The 27269-nt window shown below is 41.9% G+C and overlaps 1 protein-coding gene across 1 annotated transcript; it reads left to right on the top strand.

Annotated features, from left to right (window-relative positions):
- Positions 1-1041: 1041 nt before the first annotated feature.
- Positions 1042-19339, top strand: Pcmtd2 (protein-L-isoaspartate (D-aspartate) O-methyltransferase domain containing 2). Its single transcript, XM_005409899.2, has 6 exons — positions 1042-1163; positions 4938-5268; positions 7190-7292; positions 8221-8392; positions 13755-13878; positions 16919-19339. The coding sequence occupies exons 2-6, from the start codon at positions 4962-4964 to the stop codon at positions 17293-17295; spliced, it is 1083 nt and encodes a 360-aa protein (XP_005409956.1). The 5' UTR covers positions 1042-1163; positions 4938-4961; the 3' UTR covers positions 17296-19339.
- Positions 19340-27269: the final 7930 nt, after the last annotated feature.

Below are 27269 nucleotides of genomic sequence, written 5' to 3'. Positions count from 1 at the left end.
CAAAGAAGAGTTGACTATACTTGTGTGGGTCAAATTCTGGGGATTCAGTTCTGTTCCATTGATTTGTTTATTTTTTTCATCAATATCACACTCGATTACATAATTTTATAATGTTATGAAATCAGGTAGTGTTAGTTTTCAAATTTTGTTTTTCATCATTATTGTGCTAGCTATTCTGGGTCTGTGCCTTTCCATACAAACTTTTTAAAGAGTATAATCATTTTTTTCTTATTCACAGCAGAATCCATTGCAGGATAAGTGACTCTCTTACAAATGTAGACTCTTTCTGTCTGCGATATCATTGTCTTCAGTGCCTACTCTCCAAGGTATCAAAAAAGAGAGGTTGGAGGAGTGTACAGTGGAGATGATCATGAATAAGCCTGTTTCTCACTCAAAACTGGAAGGACAAAATTCAGAACATTCTTGACAGGTGTTTCTGAAGGACACTTAGACTACAATTCAGTCCAACTGCCTGTTTTTCTACTGAGACCCAGAAAACAGTGGAAGTGATTGTAGGTATAGGTGTGGGATGAAGCCAGCCACCAGAGCGGCCAAGTGCAGGCCGGAGGTCTGGCAAAGATGGGTCGCTGCTGTGGTCACTACCGGCCCTGCCCACTTCTGCTTTGCCCAGGCCTGTAGCAATTGGTTCTTCTGGTCCTGCAGATGTTGGCCCGCCCCCTCCTGTCCCAGGATCGACCCTGTCATCCTGCTTTCTCACTTCATCCTCGTCTGTAGTCTAGGGTGTCCCTGGCCCCACAGGGTCTTGTTCGGGTGGCCCCGCGGTTCCTCACCGCCAGGGCGATGACCATCTCCGTGCCTGCATCTCTTCTTCGAGTTGTCTACCCTCACAGTCACTCGACCGCACACATCCTTCGCAAAGACAGCGCTGCAGGGACCCAAGCGTGGCGCTCAGCGACTGCATGGCAGAAAGGGGGCCCACTTTCCCGGCTCACCATCGCCCTTTTTAAGTGTCGTTGCCCTTTTAAGCGCGAGCTCAAGGGGCACGCGCAGTCTGCCGTAGTGCGCAGGCGCAGAAAGCCGCGGCGGATGTTTACAGCGGCCAAGGTTGGAGCAGCGGCGCAGGGGCCGCGGACGCGGGAGGACAAGCGGGGGGACCTGCGCAGGTGTCCTGAAGCCACGGGCTGCCGAGTGCGCGCACTGAGGTAGCGCCCCCTCACCTTGGTTTCTGAGCTCCTACGGCCCTCTCCCCTCCCCTCGTCCCCAGGGCACTGGGCCATCCCTGAGGGAGGTGCGTCCTAAGGCACCCCCAGCGTCTCCTGTCCCCTTCTTCGGGAACCCCGCCCCCAGCGTCGCCCCCAGCGTTTCCCCCAGTAAAGCCCCGCAGCGTCTCCGCTGTCCTTCCCCGTGAGCCGCGCCCGTGGCATCTCTTCCCAGCACCCCCTCGCCCCCTCTCCGGGAACCCCACCCCCAGCGTCTCCCCAACGACTCCTCTCACCTTCTCCGGGAACCTCAGCCCCAGCCTCTTTTCCCAGCGTCTGACCCGTCTCCGGGAACCTCGCCCTGGCATCTTCCCCAGTGTCTGCTCTTCCTTTCCCCCGGGAGACCCGCAGCATTTTCCCTCTTACTCTGCAGCATTTTCTCTGTCACCCTGCTTCACTTGCAGTCCCCAGATCTGACTGGCACTGTATTTCTAGGTAGGACATTTTCCCAGCTAGCTCTCAGGCAAGTAAGGAACTGACAAGGTTTGAAATAAATTCTATCTTCCTTGGACTTTTTTAGAAGTCGCCTACAGGGGAGAAGAAAATAGGGTAGAGCGCTGTGAAATGATCTTGGGCAGCGCGGGGGAGGAGAATTTGCCTGGGCTTGGCCCCTGTGGGTTTTAGGGGCTGTGCCTTTACCCTCAGATTAGCTAACTGAGTATCTGACAGCTGCATTCTTGTGCCTGCAGGGGTAGACTTTGTTCCTGTCAGCAAAGGAAAGGCTAAAACAGATGACTCCGTTCTAGTTACTTGGTGGGCTGTCATTCAAGAATGAGGAAAGTTGAGGCGCCTGCAAAAGCTGAAAATTGTGATTGCAGTTGGGGGAATAGAGGGACCCTCTTACACAGTGGGATAGGCATTACCTGTGGTCAGTCCTGGGTGTGTTGTAATAGGTACTTTATTTTCGTTTTTTTCAATTGCAGTTGTTAGGAAGTCTTTCTCAGGTACTAACTCCACCCAACATGTACCAATAGTCCGGCTTTTGTCCACAAGTAGGGACCACAAATAGTATACATGTGGCAGCATTACCCTAGCCCTTATAAGATCTCTGGTTCTCAAAATGAGAAGTCTCCATTTTTCCATTATTTTACCCATAGGAGGTAGAATTTTGGGTCCCTTTCTCCAGCTCGCCCGCCGTGATATTCTCCTTAGTGACATCTAGGTTAGACTGTGGGCCTCCTTGTGCAGTCTCCCAAGCCCAACATAGACCAGAATTGGCACCCCCATTGCCACATCTTTGCTTGTATTGACACAGCCTCAGTCACAGCCACCATTTGCCAATTTTGAGACATTCCCATGCTGCTGCAGCTTTGCCCTACACACTGCAGTGGTATTGTATCATGTGGGTTACTGCTGGATGGGGACTATAGTTAGTATTACAGCAAATAGTAAAGAGCAAAGTGTAAAGGCACAGCCTAAAAGTGCTTCTCTCATTCATTACTTTGAGAAATTGTATTTGAGTGGATTACAGAGCTGGTGTAGTGATAGGATTTGGATTAGTGAGGATGTTTCTTCACTGTTGTGGGTGTTTCTGGTGGCATGGTGACTGATCAAATACATGTCAGCAATAAGCTGTGATATTTCTGTATGAGGGAGTATTAAATTATCACGCAAAGCTAGTAGTACATACCAGACTCCACCATGTTCACCTACATCCTGCCAGTGGCATTATATAGTTACCTCTGTTGTCAAAAGATTAACAGGGTATTGTGTGCAAAGAATGTTGCTCCCCCCAAAAAAGAATGTTGCTCCTTTGAACATTTTTAGAAAGCTGCTTTGATGTGTAAAAATCATGCCTTTGGATGGCACTGCTAGCCCTGCTTCAACATTGGCTGTGTTTTGTCAGGTGTGAGGTTGTGACTGGCAGCTAGCACCTGTAGAAAGCTGATAGCCATTTTACTAAAAAGCCATCCTTTTGATCTGAAATAAACTTTCAAAGTAAGGAAAAGTTAAAAATAAGTGATTCTTAGTAGAAAATAATTTGTACCCAATATATAGTTTGTGTTACCTTCTAAAGGTAAAATTGTGAGATTGAGGTAGAATAAAAGCATTCTATACAAGCTTTTGATGAACAGGTGGCACTGTTGACCCAGCATTCAGAATATGTGGCTGTAAGGTCTTTTGCTAAGTAGACCCTTAAGCATCCACACACATGACTCTACTTTTAACCAGTGACCCAAATTTTAATATAACTGTGCTAGGCTAGGGGTGTAACCTCGGAACTAAGTGGCTTATCCAAGATTAAACCCAACCACATTAACACTTAATTCCATCCATATAAGTTAACTAGCCATAGACTGTCAACAAGGGTTCTGAAACAGCTTAAAAAGGAGATGAAAATTTAATAAATGAGTGGTGATACTCATTTCTCAAACCTTGAAGATTGACTCTTCTACCATAAAATAGAAGAGAATTTGCATCACACTTACCTGCACACTTTTTGTTCATCTATTGTAAGAAGCTGAAGATTTATAGAGGTGATTTATTTTTACTGTTCTTTAAAATGTATTTTTATTAGTACATGTTTGCAGTATATAGTGATTACATTTATTGTGGGGAATTGGTACACAAACATGACACATCTCAATTCTTTTATTTTCATTCTTTAGTCAGCTAGTTGGGTAGATGGGTGTTGTGGAGCCTTTCCCTGGGGTTTCTTTGTGACTCTCCTGCTGTAGTTAGAGACCCAAAGGACTGTAAGGGAGGGCTCATGGAGCTGTACAGTAATACCATTGTAATAGGTTGTTGGGAGGCTGTCTAGATGCAGAAGGTGCATGTTTTCATAAAGTGTGGTGGCTTTTTCACTAGCAGTGTATGTCACTGTCACTGTGTGTTGTGTGAAGTAAGGTCATCACTTTGGGAAAGTCACTTGGGGTCAGTGTAAAATTGAAAAGGATGTTTAAATAGTTCAGAAAGAGTAAAACAACAGGTAAAAGAATATTTCTCTGTGCACTGGATGAGGGCAGGTTTTTTCCACTTTTTTAGTGTCACTGGGTTTTGAACTCAAGGCCTTGTGCATGCTGGGCAAGTGTTCTACCACTGAGCGGCATCCCCACCCTTTTAAATTTTAATTTTGAGTATTTTGAGACAGTATCTTTTTACATTGCCTAGGCTTGTCTCAGTTTTGAGATCTTCCTGCCTTTGCCTGTCAAGTAGCTGGGTTTACAGGCATATACCACTGTCCCAGGCTCAGAAATATACCTTCGAAAAAGCTGGTAAAACTACACAGCACACACTTAGGGCATAGTAAATTGTGATAGTACACCCTCTCTGTTTCTAATCTTTAGCCTTGAAACCAATTTTGTGTTAGAATAAAGTGTTTGTCATAATGTGTTCTGTTTGGGAAGATGTGGTTTTTTTGAAGGTTTTTACCCCAAATTTGGATATCAGGATATGCACGTCACATCAACAGATTGGATGGAATTTTGACTTGGTTTACTATTCCTGTGTATGTCAGGGTGAAGGGATCTGATTAGGGTACCACTTTAATTTGAATTGCCCGTAAACATTCAGTAAGTTTTTAGTATTAGTTGTCTTGAAATTCTGATTAAACTGGGATTTTCTTATAAATCTGTTATTTTTAGAGGGTAAGGTAGTTAACAAAAGATATTCCATCAGCATTATTGTTAGAATTCACAATTTGAAACTTGTGTTTCAAGCTTTTATTGTTCTGCCTCTTACCCTTGATACAAATAGTTCTTTAACTTTTAACTGCAGTCTGTCCTGAGTTTGATCTTGAACATGGGCGGCGCTGTGAGTGCTGGTGAGGACAACGATGAACTGATTGATAATTTGAAAGAAGCACAGTATATCCGGACAGAACTGGTGGAACAGGCTTTCAGAGCTATTGATCGAGCGGATTATTATCTGGAGGAGTTTAAAGAAAATGCCTACAAAGACTTGGCATGGAAGCATGGAAACATTCATCTCTCGGCCCCGTGCATCTACTCAGAGGTGATGGAGGCCCTGGATCTGCAGCCAGGGCTCTCGTTTCTGAACCTGGGCAGTGGCACTGGATACCTCAGCTCCATGGTTGGCCTCATTTTAGGTGAGTGTGGAAGTAGAGTCTGAACCTTGTCCAGACAGAACCAGGTTGACTGCATACCCTGGTAAGAGACTGTGGCCTTCTTTAGTTGCCTGAAGTGTAGTCATTGGGTAGTAGGTAGCTATAGGATGTGCACTTATGGGGCCAGGGATATAGCTCAGCAGCACAGCGCCTGCTGGGCAAGTGCGAGGTCTAGAGTTCCCATTTCCAGTACCAAAAAAAAGGATGTGCACTTAGGAGCTCTTGAGTTCTCAGGGAGCCCTTTCCTTTTCCCTGTCTCTTCCCACCTGTCCCTTTGCAGCCTGTTGTGGCTGATGGAAGGCCAGGAGAGAGGTGTGGTGTTAATTACTTTTCTCTTGTTGCTGAGATAAAATACTGGACGCCCAAAATTAAGGAAGGAAAGGTTTATGTAGCTCACAGTTTGTGGAGGTTTCAGTCCGTAACCAGCTGGCTCCAAGACAAGGTGGTCTGACAGAGGGGCAACTGTTCATGGCAGCAAAAGACAGCAGAAAGCAACATGAGCAAAAAGGGAGGAGCCAGTGAGCAAGCCTCTTTCCTTCCCTTATATTGTAGGCAGGCTACTCACCCTAGGATGGGTGTAGCACTTACACCCATAATCCCAACATTGGACCATGAATCAGTTACAAACTCCACAAGCCCGTCCCCATGACTATATGATCCTTTGGGGAACATCTAAACACAAACCATAACAGATGTAAATATTGATGTCACATATTTCTTGGTTTGCTCAGTCCTGTTACACGCAAAAAGGAACCTGTTTTCCTCTTGCTGCTTTTTTCGACCTAGGGTCATTAAAAGCTTGATAGTTGAAGTTCTTCCAAGCAGTTTGTTTGTTTTGTTGTTCACAAGTAATACCTGTAAACTTACATATTTTAAATACAATTCAGGGATCGAAATGATTTCAGAGGATATCTTAATTTGAAGGCATTTAAGCTGTTTTCACAGAAATTGTGAGAGTAGACATGGGAACATGGTCATTTCTGATAATCAGTAACACCAATATCAGATAACCAAAGATTTATCGAATTCTGTCTTTGTGTAAACATGGCATAATAGGAGAAGGATGTCAGCTTTTACTCTGAATAAGGTGGGATAAATTTGCCAGAAGGATGGGGATCAGTCTGTGAAGGATTTCTCTGAGTAGGAGTAGGGACTGGGCTGCTGCAGCAAGTTGATGGAGACCTGGGAAATAGCCAGTGATTTTTTTATTTTTGAGTTTTACTTTGTGTTCATGGTACAGAGTATTCAACCCAGGATCTTCATGATACATCCTCTACCCAAGCCTTTCTTTTTCTTTCTTTCTTTTTTTTTTGATGTGGTACCAGGGATTGAATCCAGGTCTTTCACACTGAGCTATAGCCCCAACTGTTTTTATTTTTATTTTTTTTTATTTATTTTTTTTTTGTTTTTTGTTTTTTTTTGTTTTTCTCCGGTACCGGGAACCGAACTCAGGACCTTGCACTTGCCAGGCAGGCGCTTTTGCCACTGAGCTAAATCCCCAGCCCCTATTTTTATTTTTTGAGATGGGGTCTCACTATGTAGTTTAGGCTGGCCTTGAACTCCCTATGTAGCCCAGGCTGGCCTCCAAATTACAGCGATCCTCCTTCCTCAGCCTCCAAAGTACTGGGATTACAGGTGTGCAGCACCATGCCTGACTCCACTCCTTTTTAATTTTTATTTTGAGACTGTGTCTTACAGAGTTGCTAAGTTGCCTAGCCTGGGATTTATCTTGGGATCCTTCAACCTTCCATAGTACTAGGGTTACAGATATGCACCACTGTGCCCAGCTTGCAGTTGTTATTTTTTGATGTTGAAACTGACGTGTTACAATTAACAAAGCAGAACAAAAGGTGGAGACTTCTTGGCTTTAGTCCTAAAAGCTTTCTTATTGTCGAACTTTTAGGTCCTTTTGGTGTGAACCATGGGGTGGAGCTTCATTCTGATGTGATAGAGTACGCAAAACAGAAACTGGACTTCTTCATCAGGACAAGTGACAGCTTTGACAAGTATGATCAGGTGCTATCCATTGGGTCAGCGAATGTGAATTCAACAAATTTTGGATTAAATAGAAGCCAGTTTATTAGTATGCATGTGCTAGCAATGTGATTAAACTATGGTTGGATGATCCAGGTTGTATGTGTGCCTGTTCTGATTTTTTTTCAATATCATGGTTTTAAGGGCTTTAAGTTTTGTTAAACATGATATCTTTGTAAAAGTAATTTTCACCAGTATAACAAGAGAAAACAAAAATTTCATTTAGTTCCAGTTTTATGTTTCTAGTATAGCCACCTTTTAATAGGTAATTGTTTTTAAAGTAAAATGGTTGCATTTGTCTGTGGACAGTTTATATGGTAGCTCATGGTATTTTAAAGTAAGGCATTAAAGTTTTTTATTTTAGAGATCACAATTTTTTGTTTGTTTATTTGTTTGTAATTTGAGATAGGGTCTCACCATGTAGTCCAGGCTGGCCTCAATCTCACTATGCAGCCTAGGCTGGCCTCAAACTCATGGTGATCCTCATGCCTCAGCCTCCAAAGTGCTGGGATTACAGGTGGGTGCCACCATGCCCAGCAGGGATGAAAATTTTAAGAGAAACAAAATGTACTCTTCTCTTCTTTAACTTATCAAGCAGTAGAACTTGGTTACTGTGATAAGCATAGTAAAACAAAGAGCAAAGAACAACTGGAAATTGTTTCAAATTTGCATTGTGCTTAAGACATTCATTTTCATTTTATTTTGCTTTGAATTTCTAAGATTCTATTTTTGTATTATAATTTTCTTTAGAAGTGTGGCTTCTAGCTCCTGGCTCTGGAAATTTACATTGCTGTGGAATTTTACAATTAAAACATAACCTGGGTTTAGTATAGATTTATTGTATAACCTTGTTGCAGTGTGATATGTTTAGTTACCGAAAGAATTTTTTTGCTTTTCCAGGTTTGACTTTTGTGAACCTTCCTTTGTTACTGGCAATTGCCTGGAGATTTCTCCAGATTGTTCTCAGTATGATCGCGTGTACTGTGGGGCTGGTGTGCAGAAGGAACATGAAGAGTACATGAAGAATCTTCTCAAAGTTGGAGGGATCCTTGTCATGCCTCTGGAGGAGAAGGTCAGATGTCCTTCACAGTTGACATTTTTGTATACTGTCTGCCAAGGTGTCTTCCAGGCAGTTCATATGTATTTACACTTGAAATAGCTTCTACTATTATATAAATTAAGAAAAAGAGGCGAAGACAGGTGTGCATGCTTGTCTAGGTAGTACAGACCCTAGGGGGAGCCAAGACCTGACTCATGTGCTTGTGGCCCTTCTCTCCCACCTCCCTTCTCTCTCCTGTCCCTTTTGTCCTTGTCCCTTCTTCCTTACTCCTCTCCACATTTTGTTTACCCTCCACTTTTTTACCCCAGCCCCTCTCACTTTGAATTCTAATTGTTATAATTGTTGTAATGTCAGAATTACATAGGAAACTATCAAAGTATTCTATTTTATTAAACGACTGGTTGAATACTTTGATGGTGAATACTTTATAAGAATCCTTGTTTTGTGGGAATCTTGTCCAAGTTTACTGTTTGGTTTTGTATGTGTTTCAGATACTGTGTTTCATTAAGCAAAATAGATTAAAATTAATTAGTAAATCAGACAGAAATGGAAGAATTTCTCTTAGTCACAAAGAATTTGGAGAAGCAGATATGATAAAAATTAAGAGCTAGTGCATTTTTTGATTTTTGGATGTTAGCATTTATTTTGTTCAGAAAATGATACTCAATTTAGAAAATACACAAAATATGAACAGTAAGAAAGACTGCTTATAATCTCTAACATAATTACTATTAGTATATGATATTTATAGTACTTTTTAATTTTGGGGTTTTTTGTTTTGTTTTGTTTTGTTTTTGAGACAGGGTCTCGCTCTGCAGTTCAGGCTGGCCCTTGAGCTCACTGTGTAGTCCAGGCTGGTCTCAAACTCGCCATGATCCTCCTGCCTCAGCCTCCCGAGTGCTGGGATTGCAGGTGTGCATCACCACACCCGGCAGTGTTCTCTTTTTTAAAGAGTATTGTACATACTAGTTTATAACTTGAATGTTTTATCTAAAAGTTCATGAATATAATTTTAAGTTATTTGATACTGAATGTCAGCTTGATGCTTATATAGTACCCTGTTGAGTTGTCAGTCAGGTTTATTAACTGGCTCTTGTTACTGAGCATTAGGCTGTGTGTTATTTTTGCTGTTAGTGTTACATAAAGATATTACTGAATATCTGTTATATTAAAAATTTCATCTATTATTTGAGAATGTAGCTGTCCAAGACAGAGGGTATTTTTTAAAAAACGTTATCAACCTAAGAAATTAATAATTTTTTAGTATCTTCAAACATCCAATTCATGTTTAAATTTTCCTTGTCCCCAGAATTTGTTTTTTGGAAAGATCATGTGTAAGGGTCAACTGTTGCATTTTTTGACAAATATCCTAAGGTGTTTTTTTTAATAGGTTCTCCTTTACAATATTTTTTATTAATATATGTTTGAGATTCCTTTTCTTTATTTCTTTATTTATTTTTTTTGAGACAGGGTCTCACTATGCTGTTCAGGCTGGCCTTGAGCTCACTTTGTAGCCCACGCTAGTCTTGAACTTGCAATGATCCTCCTGCCTCAGCCTCCCAAGTGCTGGGATTACAGGTGTGCACCACCATGAGGGCGAGATTCCTTTCTTCTTACTCTTTTTTTTTGCCATTGATTTTTTTCAAAGAATTGGTCATTTGTTCTGTAGAATTCTCCACAGTCTGGATTTTGCAGATTATGTATTTCTGTGGTGCTGTTTTGCATGTTCTTCTTTTCTTTGTATATCCTATGTATTGGTAGTTGGGTTTAGAGATTTCGTTAGGTTTGTATCTGAGATATTGCAGGGAGAAGAGCAGAAGAGTATTTGCCAAGTGTTTATACAGTCATCTGGTATCTACAGGGAATTAGTTTCAAGTACTCCCCTTCCACCCATCAGGATAGCATAATCCGCAGATCTTCAGGTACCTTGCAGAAAAATCATACTATGTTACTGATGTTTAACTTGCACACATCCTTCCTATGCTTTTAAATCATCTCTAGGTTATTTGTAATATCTAAGGTAATGCAAATGCTATGTAAGTTGTTTCCTACTGTATTGTTTAGGAAGTAATGACCAAGAAAAAAGCTGTGTCCAGAATAGCTTTTTTTTTCCTGAATATTTTTGGTACATGGTTGTTTAAATCTGTGGATGTAGAGACCTTGGAGATGGAGAGACAGCTCTATTAGCATGGGTAAGCACATCAAGTCATTGTCTCTTTCTTCTGATGCTTATGGCATAGTTGTGATCCCCAATTCATTATTTATTAGGAACAATTAGGAACAATTCTAATTCCATCATTTCTTCCTTTATCTAGGAGCTGAATTACTTTATAAAGGAAAAAAACCCTCATTACTGATTATTCTGAGGTATACTTTCTATAAGAGAGGCAGGATAAATCTTGATTTTTAACCTTTGCTTATTTTCTCAATAGTTTGGTTTTCTAGCATCTGCTAAAGGTAGTGACTAATGAAGGATTGATTCTTTTTTAGTATCATTATGAATTCATGAGTTTAAACATACTTCATAGCATTGATTTTCATGGACGCTCAGATTTTCCCATCTTTAACCAGAGCCTCTTTAGTTGACTCTTGGGTTTGATACTTCATTGGCCTGTGATAGCTTTGCTGCTGTCCCACGTGTTAAGGCATTCTAGACTTGGTTGGTATCTGTTTTTAATCTCATACTTGTAATTAGCCATTTCTCTAAGGATCCCTATTGAGAATCAGTGTTTAGAGGCCACAGTTAGTGCCAGAGAATGCTCATTAACACTGGGTTCATGTTTTCAGTGGACTTGTGGAGCAGGATGCACCTGCTTTGTTGGAGATAAAGTGTACCATACATTCATATTGGCAACTTCTGACCTAAAATAAAAACCGACCGGGGTGCTCTCTAACATCAGTTTTGACAGCAATGCTACCCTTCTCTTTTGTCTGCAGTATCACCAGTAGTTTAACTTCCAAAACTATTTAAAGATTTTACTTTTTTTTTTTTTCTGTAGAGTATCAAATCCAGGGCTTCCCACATACTTAGGCAACTGCTCTGCCCCTGAGCTTCCTCTCCAGCCAACACTTTTTTCCAGCCTTTCTTGTCCTTTTCCAGTAGGTGTGAGCAGTCACTGTGTTTCAGAGTCATTTGAAGTAATACTTCTTGTAAGCTTATACTACCAGCCTGGTATAGTGAGCTCTTTCATTCTCTTTTTCGGTTTTTAGTGGCTACCGTTCTAGGTTTTTAATTTTGTGAAATATTCACAAGGCTTCAAAGTCTAAACAGGGAACACTGAGAGCTTCTTCCCATGCACCTCTGTACTCTGTTTGTTTGTTTGTTTGTTTTTCTCCGGTACCGGGAACCGAACTCACGACCTTGCGCTTGCCAGGCAGGCGCTTTTGCCGCTGAGCTAAATCCCCAGCCCCGCACCTCTGTACTCTGTAGGTAGCTGTCTTAGTTTGCTTTTAGTTTATCTATATTTAAAAATTACACAGGCAAACATACCACTTTATATAAGATGCAGGTTTATATTTTTGTAGGTTTTATATATTTTATTTCCATATATTGGATGTTCATTAGGTCTAAAAAATTATTCTTATCCTTTTTTTTTAAATACTGTCTTTTAAAAAACCTTTTGTTGGTATGTAAGAATGTGCTTTAATGATGGGCATCTGGGTTCTTTGTAGACTTTTTGCTTTTCTAAGCAGTGTCCCCAGGAAGAACCTGTACATATATCTTTTTGTAAATATTCTTATCTCTTAATCTTTATATCTTTATAGCTTATCTCAATCTTTACAATTTCAATCTCAGAAACACAAGTGTCTACATTTGTTGCACTTTGTCGGGCAGTACTGGCAGCATCATGAGAGAGGAAGTGGTGGTCTGAGTGCCTTCTGGCTGCCATCTGCATGGCTCCTGCGGATTTTGTGGGTATAGTGTGTTATGGGGCTTAAGCAGTAACATCTTTTCCTTCTCAGAAGATAATTCTGCTTACACAGATGATATTAGAAATGTTTGTGTATTGCAATTTGCATTGGGCTTTTGCTTCGAATTGTTTTATCTCTAGATTAATTTGAGGACTGTAGACATCTTTACAGTATTGCATCTGTAAGCCATGTTGCCACACGCCTGTGTAATCCCAGCACTCGGGAGGCTGAGGCAGGAGGATCGATGTGGGTTCAAGGCCTGCCTGGGCTACATAGTGAGTTCAAGGCCAGCCTGAGGTACATAGCCAGATCCTGATTCCAAAAATCAAAAAAAGAAAAAAGAAATAGGGAATTATAGTTTTACTTAAGGTTTCATACATCATTTAATGATTAAATATTTGATGTTCATTATCACTAGAAATTGCTGCTTTTAAAAATGTTCTTGGAAAAAATTTTTCTTGGTATGTGAGTGTGATTAATTTGTTACTTACCTAGTGCATGGCTATGTAATCCTTTTACAGAACCTTAGTTTTAGAAGATTTGCTGGCTTAGATATTTTTAGGGAAGGCTGGCATATAATCTTACTTGACAGAGCAGACCCAAAATAGTACTATGGCCTATTTAGGCTGTTTGGAAACTAGCCTAGTCACACTGAACCCATGGGGACTGACTGTGTTGTCTAATTGAATCCTCTGTACTAAGAAATGTTCTGATGACCTCCCCTGCAGTGTATTAGCCACCAAATCCCAGTGTGCACCTAAGGGTGCCATTGGGGTGTATCCCTCCTGGAAGAGCGAGAGTGATTGTCTAGGAATCCAGAGAGAAAAATCTGCATTGAGAAAGTTACAGTGAATGCAGTAGTGCCTAGCATTTGGGCCTCTCCCAAACCCTGGTTGTTGTAGGGGTTGTAGAAATGTCTGTATCTTCACACTTAACAGCAATGCAGACTGGAATTCCAATTTAATTGGAGCATTGTGCTTGTTTTATGCATTCAGTTACTTTTATCTCAGAGCAACCCACCCCAGCTTCCTTCAAATCACTGACCTTTTCGGAAGAGCGTGAGAAAGTTGTCTTGTAAGAATCTCCACCTTTCTGATCTAAGTGCTGCTTCAAGTAACCCTTTAACAAATTTGTGTATCATATGTATTTCCTATGAACAGAAGGTGCTGGGGCTTCAATGCATTCTGTACTCCATGCCATGTCACATTAGGGTTCATATTACTAGGGTTTCATTTTATTTTTTTGTTGTTGTTTTTTTGGTTTTTCTCCGGTACCAGGAACCGAACTCACGACCTTGCGCTTGCCAGGTAGGCGCTTTTGCCGCTGAGCTAAATCCCCAGCCCCATAGGGTTTCATTTTAGTGTATCTGTATATGTTAAGATTTTATATAAAGGGATTATCACAAATATAAGTTATCTAATAGCCAAATATTTTGTATATTATTGTTTTGTCTTTGGAATAGTTGACCAAGATAACACGCACAGGCCCTTCTGCTTGGGAAACCAAAAAGATTCTGGCTGTTTCCTTTGCCCCTCTGGTGCAGCCCTGCCACTCAGAGTCAGGGAAGTCCAGACTTGTCCAGCTACGTGAGTACATGTCTCATTCTTCTTTTTAAACCTTACAATCTCATTACAAATAAAAAGGAAGTAAAATTTGTAAGAAACCTCTTGGCATTAAAGAGTGTTTATCTCCCACTGAAACCTTAAAATTGTACAAAGGATTTTAGGCACTTAAAAATTATAGTTTATTTTTGTCCCATGCTAGGTTATGTTAGCCTTCTTTTAAATCTACAAAGAGCTGCCACTGGTCATGCCATAGAGAATAGGAGACTTAGAAAAGGGGGAACTAGTTTGTCATGTGGAAGATCACAGACCTGTTCCCCAGAGCACCTTTTACCTCTTGCTATGGGGACATGAAGGTTAGAGAGCACATTCCTGTTCATCTGCTGGGTGCAAATGGAAGACTTTGTAGAGGTTTGCTTGCTGACCCTCTGCATGTCAGACCTTCAGGGTGCAGACCCAGTAAAGAGCTGGCACCAGGGCAGCATTCATCATAATGGTTTAGAATTTAAACAGCTCACATAGAAATGAGAATTCCAGTTGATTTGATTTAAAGTTAAACTACTTACCATTTTAAAAATTTGGAAAAGGAAAAGAAGAGGAAAAATATGATACCTAAAGACACTGGCACCCAAAGACAATATATTTTTGGTGAATCTTTTCAGAAATGTTTTTTAATTTGTGAGGATTCATTTGTGAGGTCGTCACACTTTGCTAAGTACAAGTCATGTGACGTAAGCAAGGTCCTTTAAATTTGATAACAAACCACAGTGGAACATACAAAGGAGTTAGGAGAGACCAGGGAGTGTTTGATAGAGGATGATGATGTTTGTTCTTAGTCTTTAGTGTGAAAAGTAATTCCTTAAAGAGAGAAGAAGGAGAGGAATGGTATTAAAGAATATTTACCTCCCAGTGAAGCCTTAAAACTGTACAAGGGGGGCAAAACTAAAAACACATGTTCTCCCATTGTGGTCAGAGTTGGGATGTATGCGAGGTTGGTATATAGGCTAAATTTGAGTTTATCATGTAGAGAGCCTCCAGGTGTTTATATACAGATAGAGCATGCTTGAATTCTGGATAACCCTGCTGGTCAGGTTGAGGGTCATTTTGTCAGTTGTGTGTTCTGAAAATCTTTACTGTAAAACTTTAAGCAAGTGCTACTATTGTTAAGTGAGGACATCAGTTCCCAGAGCTGTAGCAGAGTTTGGGAAGGGAATGGTTCATTGAAGTATTTATGAGCTTTTTTTGAGGGTCTAGTTGAAAATGAGTCATTCCATGTGAGGCTTGGTCAGACCTGGATGAGTCTTGACAGTATTTTGGCTGCCCTGAGATGCTTGTTTTGAGGGAGAAAGCCAGTGTTGGGTGGTAAACATTCATGTGATTATATTTAGAGTCCCTGAAGTAAATAATCAAGTTATTTGCAACTTTTATCCTACTGAGCCAGAGTTTCCTAGGCTAGTGAAGACAGTGAACACAGTGAGATAGAGAAATAGCATGAGTAAAGACAGCAGTGAGGCCTTGTTGTTATTAGTTGGGTGGTGTCCAGGTTGTTGGTGTCCTGAACAAAGAACTGGACAAGATACATGGGAAAGGTAGCAGGGATGTACACTTACTGAAGGTAGAACAGAAGTAGGCTCTGCAGAGTGAGAACGGGCTGGTAAACAGCAGCCCTGAGGATAATGGGAATGGTTCTTTTATATCCAAAATTCTTGGATTGGCTTCTTCCTCATGCAGATAAGGCATTTCGACAGTTGTCCTATGAAAAACTCACTTGGCCTGGTGCTGGATTTAAACTGTCCTATCCAAAGACTGGCTTGGCTTCCTGCCAGATATAAATGAAGAATTGAAAGTGGCACTTTTCTAAGTGGTTCCATTACAGTGCTCAGAAAGCAAAGAGTCGTCCTGGATTTTGTGTTCTGCACATGTCCTCTGGGTCTCCATGACTTTGACACATTCCTTCCGGTTGTTGGGCCACTTTGTCCCCACCCTAATCTTCCATCTCACTGTGGCTTAGGCATGCACTGTGTGTGGTCAGTTTGTAAGTTGAATGGATAAGTGTCAGACTGGAGACAGGGACGAGTCAGAAAGTTATTTGGATTTTCCAGGCAAGAGATGAAGATTGAGATGACAGTAGCTTTTATAGTGAGAAGAGTTCAGGGATACATGGCTTTTCTGAGGAAGACTGTTGGAGTCTGAGGTGTCCATTTCTACTGTAGCTGTGGGTCTGGAGGTGGCTCAGCACCTTGTCAGGATAGATGGAAACTTTGGGAGCTGGTCCTTGTTGTTTATAGCCATGGAATGGATGTAAATCAGGGACCAACAGGCATGGGAAAAGGGGATGTTGGTAGACCTTGGAGTCTTAGGGAACATGACTAGGCTGGGGGGAAGAGGAGGTTCCAGAGGGAGGGACTATGTCCCTGGGATGGTGAGGCCAGTTGGATATTCCTGGTGGTACCTCAGAGCTAGAGAGCTCAAAGCTGACACTTGGGAGTCTGATGGTCTGTGAGGGAAAGTGTTTCAGCATCTTAGAGGGAACAGTTACATTACAGGGACTGTGAGTTATTGAGGGCAGGAAAGATGGAAGATCATAGATGGGTAAGTGGCATAACCTAGGTGCTCAGGGAAGTGGCAGGACTGCAACATAGGCACTACTGGAGTTCATCCTGGAGAAGGGAGAAGGGGCGTCTTGTCCTTGGAGGCAGAAAATCAGGAAAAGAAGGTTATTGATAAAAGAGGGAAAAGGTGCTGTATATTCTCTGCCAAAACCCTTAAAAACAGGCCTGTGTTCTTGTAGAGCAGTGGAGATTGTTGGGATTCTATGCAGGCCTCCCTGTTGCTTTGTTTCCTTTTCAGAGTTAAGAATTAGTGTATCTGAAAATGTCTTTTGAAAAGTACCACATGAATGCAAATCAGTGCACTATTTAACATTTGCTTAGAATACTCTACGTTCTTGTAACATATTTGTAGATATGCTAGTGCAGTCAAATGATGTGATGGCTTTGGGTGTTGGGGCTTCATGATGTTGTCACTCATGGTTGCATTTGCCCCTCTTGCTCTTGTGTTGAAGCACCACTCGCTGTGCGCAGCCTCCAGGACTTGGCCCGCATTGCTATCCGGGGCACCATTAAGAAGATCATCCATCAGGAAGCTTTGAGCAAAAGTGGAAATGGACTAAAGAACACCCCCAGGTTTAAACGAAGGAGGATCCGCCGTCGTCAAATGGAAACAATAGTCTTTTTGGACAAAGAAGTCTTTGCCAGTCGTATTTCTAATCCCTCTGATGACAACAGCTGTGAAGACTTGGAAGAGGAATGCCGGGAAGAAGATAAGACCTCACTAGAAAACAAGCCAGATCCTCCAGTGAACTTCCTGCGTCAGAAGGTCCTGAGCCTCCCTCTGCCAGACCCCCTGAAATACTACTTGCTTTATTACAGAGAAAAATAAATCACCCAGCTGAAAAGGGGAAATGAGGAAGAGCCAGTATGAAGTCTGATTGTACTGCCTGTCTGCTACTGAGGGGTCTCCTGGGAGGAGATGCCATGGGGAAGGGAACTGCGATACTCATCCACATTGTAATTTTCCTTTTCTGGTTCTTGATTGTTCTCTAAAATTTTGATTCAATAATGGGATTTATTTAAACATAATCTGACAAGATTCTGCATAGAAGATCAAGTGGGAAGGATCCTTTCTCACTCTTCTGACACAGTGTGTAGTGGAGTCTGAAACGCCTTCACACGAGGTGCATGAAAGTCAGGACTACCCTGTGTGAAGCAAAGCACATGTTTGTAAATGTGTAAAATCCTTTGAGCTTGCAATACCACGTCCGAGTTTGAATCTTATGGTAAAGCAACTTCTCAATTACTGGCACTCAGTTCCACTGAACTTTTTTAATTTTCTGGAGGAGGAAACATGAGAAGTCCTTATTTTAATTAAACTATTTTACTCTTATGCAAATTGTCAGCTCTAAGTTTTAAAAGAAAAAAAATGTGATTAGGGGAGAAGGAATTCAAGTATCAAACTGCTAGGTGTCTTTCTAGAATTTTGAAAGTTTCCAAGAAGTGTTTTTCTGACATCTTTTGTTACTGTAAGAGAACCACAGTCAGGTGAACTCTTAGAGTTAGGTTTTTTAGAAAGATATGTGTAAGTAATAAACTAAATTAGTTTTTCCCTAACCACAGAGGTGATTACCTATCTTTAGAGACTGTAATGGATTTTAAGGGTTGTTGAGGTGATCACTTCTCAAAATTGGCAGAAAGTAGTAAGACTTCAGAAAATGGATTGGGCAATGTTACAGAGAGCCTGAATTTTTTTTTTTTCACTTTAGTTTGCTATCTTTCTGTGATCACATTAGAGTGCTGATTCATAGATTTTTATCTTTTGTAATTCTGGAGAAAAAGAGATTGCTAGTTTTGTAGGTTTTGTTCAGAACAAATACATGTATTTTAGTAGCTCCATTGCGTTAGAACAGTTTAACTCAGTGACTTGTGAAGTCTGTCTTCTCTCCATGCCTTTTGTGTTGAGAACTTGTTATCAGATTGTGGGTCTAGAAAACAAAGATTTTGCAGTCTTAATGGCAGAATGATTTGAAGTTACAGTGCTGATTCCAAAACAGTTACTCTTTTTAAAGTTAAATTTTTTTTTTAATTCCAAATTTGGAATATTTTCAATTCCAAAACAGTTACTCTTTTTTTTTTTTTACCTAAAGAATAGTGTTAGTTATTAATCATAATTCCAAACTCAAGTGTTGATGTAGGATTAAGTACTAAGATTTTATGCTTCACTTTAACCTCTCACTTTGTTACTTGCTGGGAGGGCTTTGATGTCTCTCTAGTTTCTCTAACTTAACTGGTTATTTTGTATTTCTTCTACTTATTTTTAGTAACTGAATCATTTTGCTATGAGGTACGGTCTGCATGCATAGCTGGGAAAACACATTGCCCTAGGTTGGTGAATACAAGCTATGTAAAGAAAGTTCATAATTGTTTTTGCTTGCCTTTTAACTCTATCCAGGCATTTTTGTTTCAGAGAGAAATGCATGATTTAAGTTTACTTGCTAATATTTTTAGTTTGCATATCCTTCTTGACACTATTCTAATGGATATGTGGCTTCTGCGTTACATGGAAATTTTTGAACATAATAGTAAATGAATGGTATCTGTGAAATATGTCATATTAGGTGGCTTGATTAAATTTTTTCTATAATTGTATGTGGATTGCATTTTTAGAAAACCACATTTGCCTTTATGCTAGATTAAAAAAAGTCATTACAGTGTATGAGACTTTTTTTTATTTGTTAAAATTTTCTTAGTATTTTGTCTTTACATGTTGTCAGTTTGTATAAACTTAGTTGTAATATATGTGAGAAATAGGTTGCTATTTATCTTGTAAAGGAAAACTGTGAATAAGTTTTCCTGTCACTAAGCACCTTATAACCAGAATTCAATATAGTATACTACTTCTGTTTTCAGTAGATAAATTCATAATATAACCTGTATTGTCTGCAGGATCGATATTGTAACCCCATTCTTGACGACTGTTTATTTTTTGAGTAATCTGTATGTTAACATGCTGACTTCTCTCTTCAAAAGTAGGAGCTGGGGATATAGCTCAGGGGCACAACACCTGCCTGGCAAGCTCAAGGTCCTGAGTTTGATTCCCAATACCAAAAAAAAAAAAGAAGAAGAAGAAGAAGAAGAAAAGTAGTAAAGCCATAGATCTGTATAAAGCAAATTTCAAATTTATAAAAGGTATGTAATTTAAAAATCGTATGTGGGGCCAGGGATATAGCTCAGTGGCACAGTACTTGCCTGGCAGGCATGAGGCCCTAAGTTTGATTTCCAGTACCAAAAAAAAATAAATAAATAAAAATCACATGTGTACATAAAAACAGCCAGAGCTGGGTGAGGTGACACATGCCTGTACTGCATGTGTCTTTGGGAGGCTGAGGCAGGAGGACTGCAAATTTGAGCCCAACCTGCGTAACTTAGTGAGGTGCTGTCTCAGAAAGGCTGGGGATATAACTCAATGCGGAGGCCAAGTTCAATCTTGAGTACTAGAGAAACAACAAAACCTAATGTCTGTTTGGAACTTATGGGGAGGCATTGATTTTAATGAGCTGATACACATGAATACACACAAATGAATCAATAAAGGTAACTAAAACATTTTATTCTCAACATTGCTTCTGTATCCTGTGTGGAATGTAAATTCTTAACTACATTTTTGAAAGAAATCTTAAAAAAATATACCTTTCCTCCCTTATTTATATGCATTTTTTTTACTATATACGTACATTGCTTAAGTCTGTAACATTCACAGGTGTAGGAAAGGCCAGCCATTGTTTCTAATTAATAAATGTGAAATTGGAATAGACAAATTGAAAAGAATTTTGAAGGGTATCTCTATATTTCTAACACAATTTTCTCATTTTGAGAACGTTGGTGGCAATGTATGGTTTTTATAAAAATTGATATATAAATAAGTCTGTTGTTGAAGCTATATGCCAGGGTTGAGGATAAATCTGGTTACAGCCTTACATGAGCAACAAAGAATTGGTGGATCAAATGGACCGAAGGGTTTGGAGTTGAGAAATAAATGGGGCTGAACAGGAACCTGAAACTGTAGTAAGTATCAAGAATCAGTGGCATAGGAAGTAAAGAAAAAGTGGGAAAAGTCAATTATTTTAAGTATTAAGTATCAAGAGAGCAGACTCAAGTAAAAACTTCAAACAGGAAGAAAATGTGTGTATCTGACTAAGCAGGATCAGGAGTTAAGGGTCAGAGGGCTGGTTTTAAAGGTTAGGATGGAGGAGGTTAGGGATGAAAGGAGGGGTTTGTCCGGGTGTGGGCCTTCTGGGTTCCAGCAACAGCAGGGAAGCTTATTTAGCAGCTCTGGGGAGGCAGACCTCTGACCATCCCTTGTCCTCATCATCTCACAGTATCCCTTAGAGATTGAGAGCTGAGGCTAGACCTCTCAGATGGGGCAAAGTGACCACCTTCCAGTGGCCATGGCCCTGCTGCCATCCTGTCCTCTTGTGGGTGGGCTTGGGGAGGCAGCTGTGGCCTGGAGGGTGATGGATAGAATAGAATGGGTCTGTTTTCCTTTGACTTCCCTAAGAAAGTACCGCAAATTGGGTGACTTAGAATCACAGAAATTTGTTGTCTCACAGCTCTGAAGTCTTGAGATCTGGAGTTGAGGTGACAGGAGGGTGGCATTTCCTATGGAGGCACTAGGGGAGGCTCTATTATAGGCCTCACTCCAGCTTCTATAGTTTCTAGGGTTATGGAAGCCTAGTTCCAGTTTCCACAGGGCAGTCTGTGCATTTTCTATGTCCAAATCCTCCTTTTTATAGGGACACAAAGCTGTGTACATCTTCTGTAAGTTTTATAATTTTGCATTTGAAAATTGAAGTTTATGGTCTATTTTGAGTGAATTTTTGGGACTTTTTTTTTTTTGTACCAGGAATTGAACTCAGGGCCTCTCACTTGCCACGCAGGTGCTGTGCCACTGAGCTATATCCCCGGCCGCTTGGTTTTCTTTTTTTTTTTTCTTGGTTTTTTGTTTTGTTTTGTTTTTTTAATTTTTTTTTTCTTGTTTTTAAATTTATGGATTCCACCTGCTTTATTTTTAACACAATCTTTCTATAGCCATTTTAGACTGTTTTCTCTCCATTGAGTTGCCTATGTCCCTTTGACAAAAGCGGTAGGCTATATTTACATGGGGCTGTTTTGGGGGCTATTTTTATTCCATTTCTCTGTGTACTCTTTTCCCAATACTCTCCATTGTGCCTTTATGGTACTGGGTAAAAGTTGTCACCTTGACTGGAGTAAGAGACTACTGGAGAGGTGACCAGAACCTAGGGGTGCTGCTTAGGTGGTGATGTGCTGTTGAGGGGCAGTTGAAGAAGGTGGGTCGGAAGACACATCTCTTGCTGGTGTTCTGCTGTTCTTTCCACGAAATGGGCAGCTTTCTCCTGCCTTGCTCTTTACCATGATATCCCTGCCTGGAAGTCAGCCAACTATGGACTGAGACCTCTCAAAGGGTGAACTGAAAATACACCTCCCCCCTTTTAAGTTCTGCATTTAGGGTGTTTGGTACCTATCCAACACTTTATGATAAGTGCTCAAGATCAGATAGGTAGATTCTTTAACTCTTCTTCAGTCTTCTGCCATTTCTTTTAGTTTCAGAAAGACTTTGTTGGCATCTTTTTTGAGAATTTGAGATTCCCCTAAATCTATAGATCAAGTTAGGTTTGGCATTGTAACAATAATGTTTGTACTGTTTCTGAAAAAATAATATCTCTATTCATATTCCTTTAGTTTTTTAAGGCATATTTTCAAGTTTTCTGCATGCATATTTGTACATATTTTGTTAGATTTATACCTCAGTTGTTCAATTTTGGGGTGTTATTGAAAATAATATTTTAAAAACTTCAACTTCCGATTGTTTTTATACTGGTGATACGTGGGACATCAGTTGACTCTTGTCTCTTGGCCACATACTTTTTGCTTAGGATTGTCTCTGTCTTAGTCTGTTTTCTGTTGCTATAACAGAATACCAGGGCTGGGGATTTAGCTCAGTGGCAAAGCGCCTGCCTGGCAAGCGCAAGGTCGTGAGTTCGGTTCCCGGTACTGGAGAAAAACCAAAAAAAAAAAAAAAAAAAAAAAAAACAACAGAATACCAGAGGCTGAATAATACATAAGAAAATAAGAACTTTACTGTTCTGGAGGGTGGGAGGTCCAGAGTCAAGGGTTGCATCTGTTTGTTGTGTCAGGTGGTGGGGCCGGGGTGTCTCAGGGGCTGGGGGTTTCCTGTAAAATGGCCCTCTGCTTTTCTCCAGGCCTTTGCCCTCACTCAGGTGAAGAATGAAGAAGTGGGGCGAGAGTGGCTGAAAGCCTAATGCCTCAGGAGGAAGTCAGAATTGAAGTGATGTGAAGCAGAAGTTTATTTACGTTATGGCAGATACAGGAGAAAGCTACCTTATAGCAGAGCATTGCTGCAAGGTAGAGGGAACCTAAGCAGGTGGCTGAAGCTCAGGCAACCAGTGCACTTATAGGGGTAAGCTGGTGTCTAAAAATAGCTGTTTCACTGATTGGTATAATCTAGGCCAATCAGGGTCTTAGCCTTTGTTTCCAAGGTGAGGAAAAGGTCAGGGAGCTAGGGGTTTCTCAGTACATGCATGCAGTAATTTCACAAGATCTAGCCTCTGCCAGTACATAGTGCACAGTAAGCATGTGATAAATTTACAACCATCAGCCACCCAAAGCATGCCCTGATTCCCTGCCTATGCTCCTCTAATTGTCCCTACAAAACTAAAAGTTAAGTTTTATATAGGAAAAAGAGCAAATTCTAAAGATGTACTGGGAAAACTACTTGGATCACAGAAATGGCAAAGGATCCCAGTGTGTGCATAAGCTCCTAAAAATAAAGAAACTAAGGCCTGGACTTCAGATCCTAGCAAATCTGAGAGAAGACTGGTTGTGCACACCTGGCTGGACACCTGTGTTAGGGTCATGGGTGGTGGATCCACAGAGACTCCCGAGGATTCTGTGTTTTCAGTTTGGTGCAATGCAGGAGACTATGCCTATCGCAGCTCTTGGGGCACACAGAAGGAGAGGGGACACAGATGATCCTGGGCAGCACAGTCTTTATTGAAACACACTGAGGACTTGGTGTGCCAGGCTTTAAAGATGCTGCTGTGAAGTCTTGGGTATAGTAGTCTTCCAGGGTGAGTGTAGCAAGGCATTGTAGAACATACCTGATTCTAGGCATCATAGGCTGCCACAGGGAGGCTTTGGGGTATTATAATTATTGGGGGAGAGAACGCTGAGCATTCTGGTATGGTACTCAGTGAGATGTATTCTGGGTATTGCAGTTTGTGGTCACGTTGAGGATTCCACATACTGTACCTTTTGAGAGAACTGTGGTCTAGTCTTCAGCCTACCATAGTCCTTGGGGAGAACATTTCCCAAATTCAGGGTACTATAGTAATTAGAGCAGCATGCTGTAGATTCCAGGTATTGTTTTAGGTGTGGGCACACCAATGAGTCTGGGTAATGTCCTGGTGGGGGATGTGAGGTGGTGGTGAAGATTTTGAGTATTGTAGGCTTATGGCTTATGTAGCCTTGTGAATTCTGGGCATAGTAGTCCATGGATTATGGGTATTGTAGTTCTGTGGCTGCAGAAGAATTCTGGTTATGGTAGTCTGTAGCGAAGTTAGGGAGAAGTTCGAGTACTTAGTCCTACAGCCCTATGAAGGATTCTGGTTATGGTAGTCCAGGAGGAAATCATGCTGAAGATTCTGGGTACCATAGTCCAGCTGGCCCCTTGGAGGATTTGAGGTATCATAGTCAATGGGAAAATTACTCTGAGGATTCTGGGTATGGTAGTCTATTGGAAAATTGATGATTCTGAGTAGGTAGGCCTGCAACTTTTCAGAGGATTTTGTCTAAGATAGTCCAGAAGGAAGTCATGTGAAATTATTGCGTGCATGTACTGAGAAACCCCTAGCTCTCTGACTAGAAATCTGTTTATTATATGAATGGGAGAATTACTCCGCAGACTCTAGGTACATAGTCCTATAGCCCTGTGCAGGATTCTGGGTATGTAAGCCACTGGGAAAATCATGCCCAGGACTCAGGGTTAATAGTCCCTGAAGATATTGGGTATTGTAGTCCATGGGAAAAATTACTCTGAGGGTTCTAGGTATGTCGTTTTGCAGCCAGGGGGGAGTCTGGATTCCTCCAGTCTGGCGGTACAGAGTGAATTTCTCCTCATGTCACCAACCTCTTGGCCTTTGTCCCATGAGCTGCTAGCTTTGCTGTGTGCTCTTTGAGCCCTGTAAGGAGGGGTGGAGTACTGGCTGCGGGCGCAGAGGAGTAGGCATGAACTGAACAAAGGGTGACTGAGACCCTCTGCAGGGCGCAGCAGGCACTGCCTCTGGACTGCTCCACTCTGCACGGGCGAGGCTGCAGCTGCATAGGCTGGGTCTGAGCACCCTGGCTCCTTCTAGCGTGAGGGCTGGAGCGTGTGCTCGTCTTCACGGGCTATGTAGATGCTGTATCAGCAGCAACTTCATGGGGGAGGGGGGCAGGCTCAGCAACCCTGCAGCAACCTTCACAGTACTTTGAGTCCAAGATACGTTACTACCCTATGAAATATTACGTGGGAATGTCAGACACACAAGCTTAATGATCACTTTCTTTTTAAATACAAGAAATCCAGAATAAAAAAGAGTAAAGTAAAAGATACTGTAGATAATAGGAAATAGGGAGTTAGGTCTTTCTCAAAGGGGAAAGAGATTGGGCTGGGGTGTAGCTCAATGGTAGCTCAGTGGTGCAGCTCTTGAATGGTATGTGTGAGGTCCTGGGTTCACGCCCCAGCACCATAAAAAAAATCAACAGAAAACCATGGGAGAAAAAAAAAGCATGCACCAAAAGCATGGAGGTGGGAGGAAGGGCGTCAAGCCTGGGGAGATTTTCCTGATGGGCAGTCACAAACATTGCTGCTAGGAGCATTTAGGATTTTCTCAGCTCCTGCTTCAGTCCCTATATTGCAGTGAAAGAGACCAAGTGGAGGTATTTAATTGAGTCACCAAATGAAAAGACAGCCTGCCTAGAACTCTATGAATTGAAACAGTGTATGAAATAATTTAGGTTTTAAGAACCGTGAGAGATACCTTTTGGTATGTCAGAATATTATGACAACTAGCAAACATAATAGGCCCAAAATAGGCACAAAACATAATAGGCCCAAGTTTTGTGCCAATGGTCCTGAGGACACCCAGGTGAAAACCTCACTAATGAGCATGTCCAATGCCAAGTGGAGGCAGAGTTGAGGAGAATTGAGAGGCCACTCACACATTCTTATTGGCTAATTATATAAGGAGGTGAGATATGTGTTGCAACGTGCCCTTTTTTAGTTGAACCCTTTCTGAAATGCCTTCACAGGAGCTGCAGAGACTATGTGCTTGAGTGCCAGATGAGCCCCTCTTCCTGGTGCGGCCTTGAGGGTGGGGATGCCAGGCTAGGGACATGTAGAGATCATATCCTCACACACTTGGGCTGCAGAAGGACTCATGCAGAGGCTCAGGAAAGACAGGCATCATTGCATCACTTGCAGAAGTCCAGCAACCGGAGCCTCAAGACCTGCCTCCCAATCCAGGCCTGGTAGACACATCTGACCCTAAAGAGCACTGCTTCTGCCTGGCCTACAAAGGGACTTGTCCAAGACATGACAGCACTATGAGCCCTGCAGTAGCAGTTTGTAGTGGCCAGGCCTCAGGACTTTTGGGGTCCTGGCCCACAGCTGCCACTCATCTGGTCAGCCCTGCCCCTACTGTTCACCCTTCATGTGATTGGCTGTACCAGCCGCTCAGTGGGGCCTGCTGGCTTTGACTCTCCTCAGTTCCAGTGGCAAGCTATGTCCCCAGATTGTAAGACCTCCAGTCACAACCACCAGAAGGGTACCATCTTGATTTCATGTGAGCACAGATACAAATACCACAGATAAATTTTATTCTGTGTGTTCTGATGGGTTAGGGTTAGGGTCAGGGTCAGGGTCAGGGTTAGAGGGTCAGGGTTAGAGGGTTAGGGTTAGGGTCAGGGTTTAGGGTTAGAGGGTTAGGGTCAGGGTCAGGGTCAGGGTCAGGGTTGGGGAGCCCAGGGTTGGGAGACCGAGGGTTCAGTGTTAGACTTTGAACCAAGAAAGACAGACAGAGACAGAGACACAGCAGACCCTAACCCACACACAGTGACCACACAGTGACCACCCTAACCCAACACACAGACAGACCAGGCTGACCCTAATGAATTTGAAGAAGTGGCTCAGCTGTTTCTGCTCCTGGGCTGCAGCACATTTCTGTCTGTCTGTTCCTGGGGTGGACAGACATTTCTGGAGTGAGTGGCGCATTTCGAACACCAGGCAGGCACACTGCTTCGAGGAAGTGGACAGACAGACACACTGGAGGACCCAGGACAGACAGACAGACAGACAGTCGAGGAAGGGTTAGGGTACTGTGGGGGACCAAGGAAACTCGGGGAAGGGGGGGCACATTCAAGGACCAAGGAAACTCGGGAAGGGGGCGTTTGCCACTGGTTAGTTAGGCTGCTGGACACATGCACACACACAGACCAGGCTGACCCTAATGAATTGGATGAATTAGGGGGCTCAGTCAGTCAGTTTCTGCTCCTGTGCACGTTTGTGTGTGTGTGTGTGTGTCTGTCTGTCTGGGGTGGACATTTCTGTCTGGTGTGGAGGGACATTTGTCTGTGGTGCAGCACATTTTGGGAGTGGCCTAATTGGAACACCAGGCGCACTCGAGGCGGGCACTGTCGGGGACCAAGGACAGTCGGGGAAGGGGGGGCCCTTTCGGAACCAAGGAAACTCGGGGAAGTGGGCACTGTGGATGACCAAGGAAA

This window comes from Chinchilla lanigera, unplaced genomic scaffold (assembly GCF_000276665.1).
Source record: "Chinchilla lanigera isolate Chin_1 unplaced genomic scaffold, ChiLan1.0 scaffold00127, whole genome shotgun sequence".
Taxonomy (NCBI): Eukaryota; Metazoa; Chordata; class Mammalia; order Rodentia; family Chinchillidae; genus Chinchilla; species Chinchilla lanigera.
This window is presented reverse-complemented; position numbering and strand designations above follow the sequence as displayed.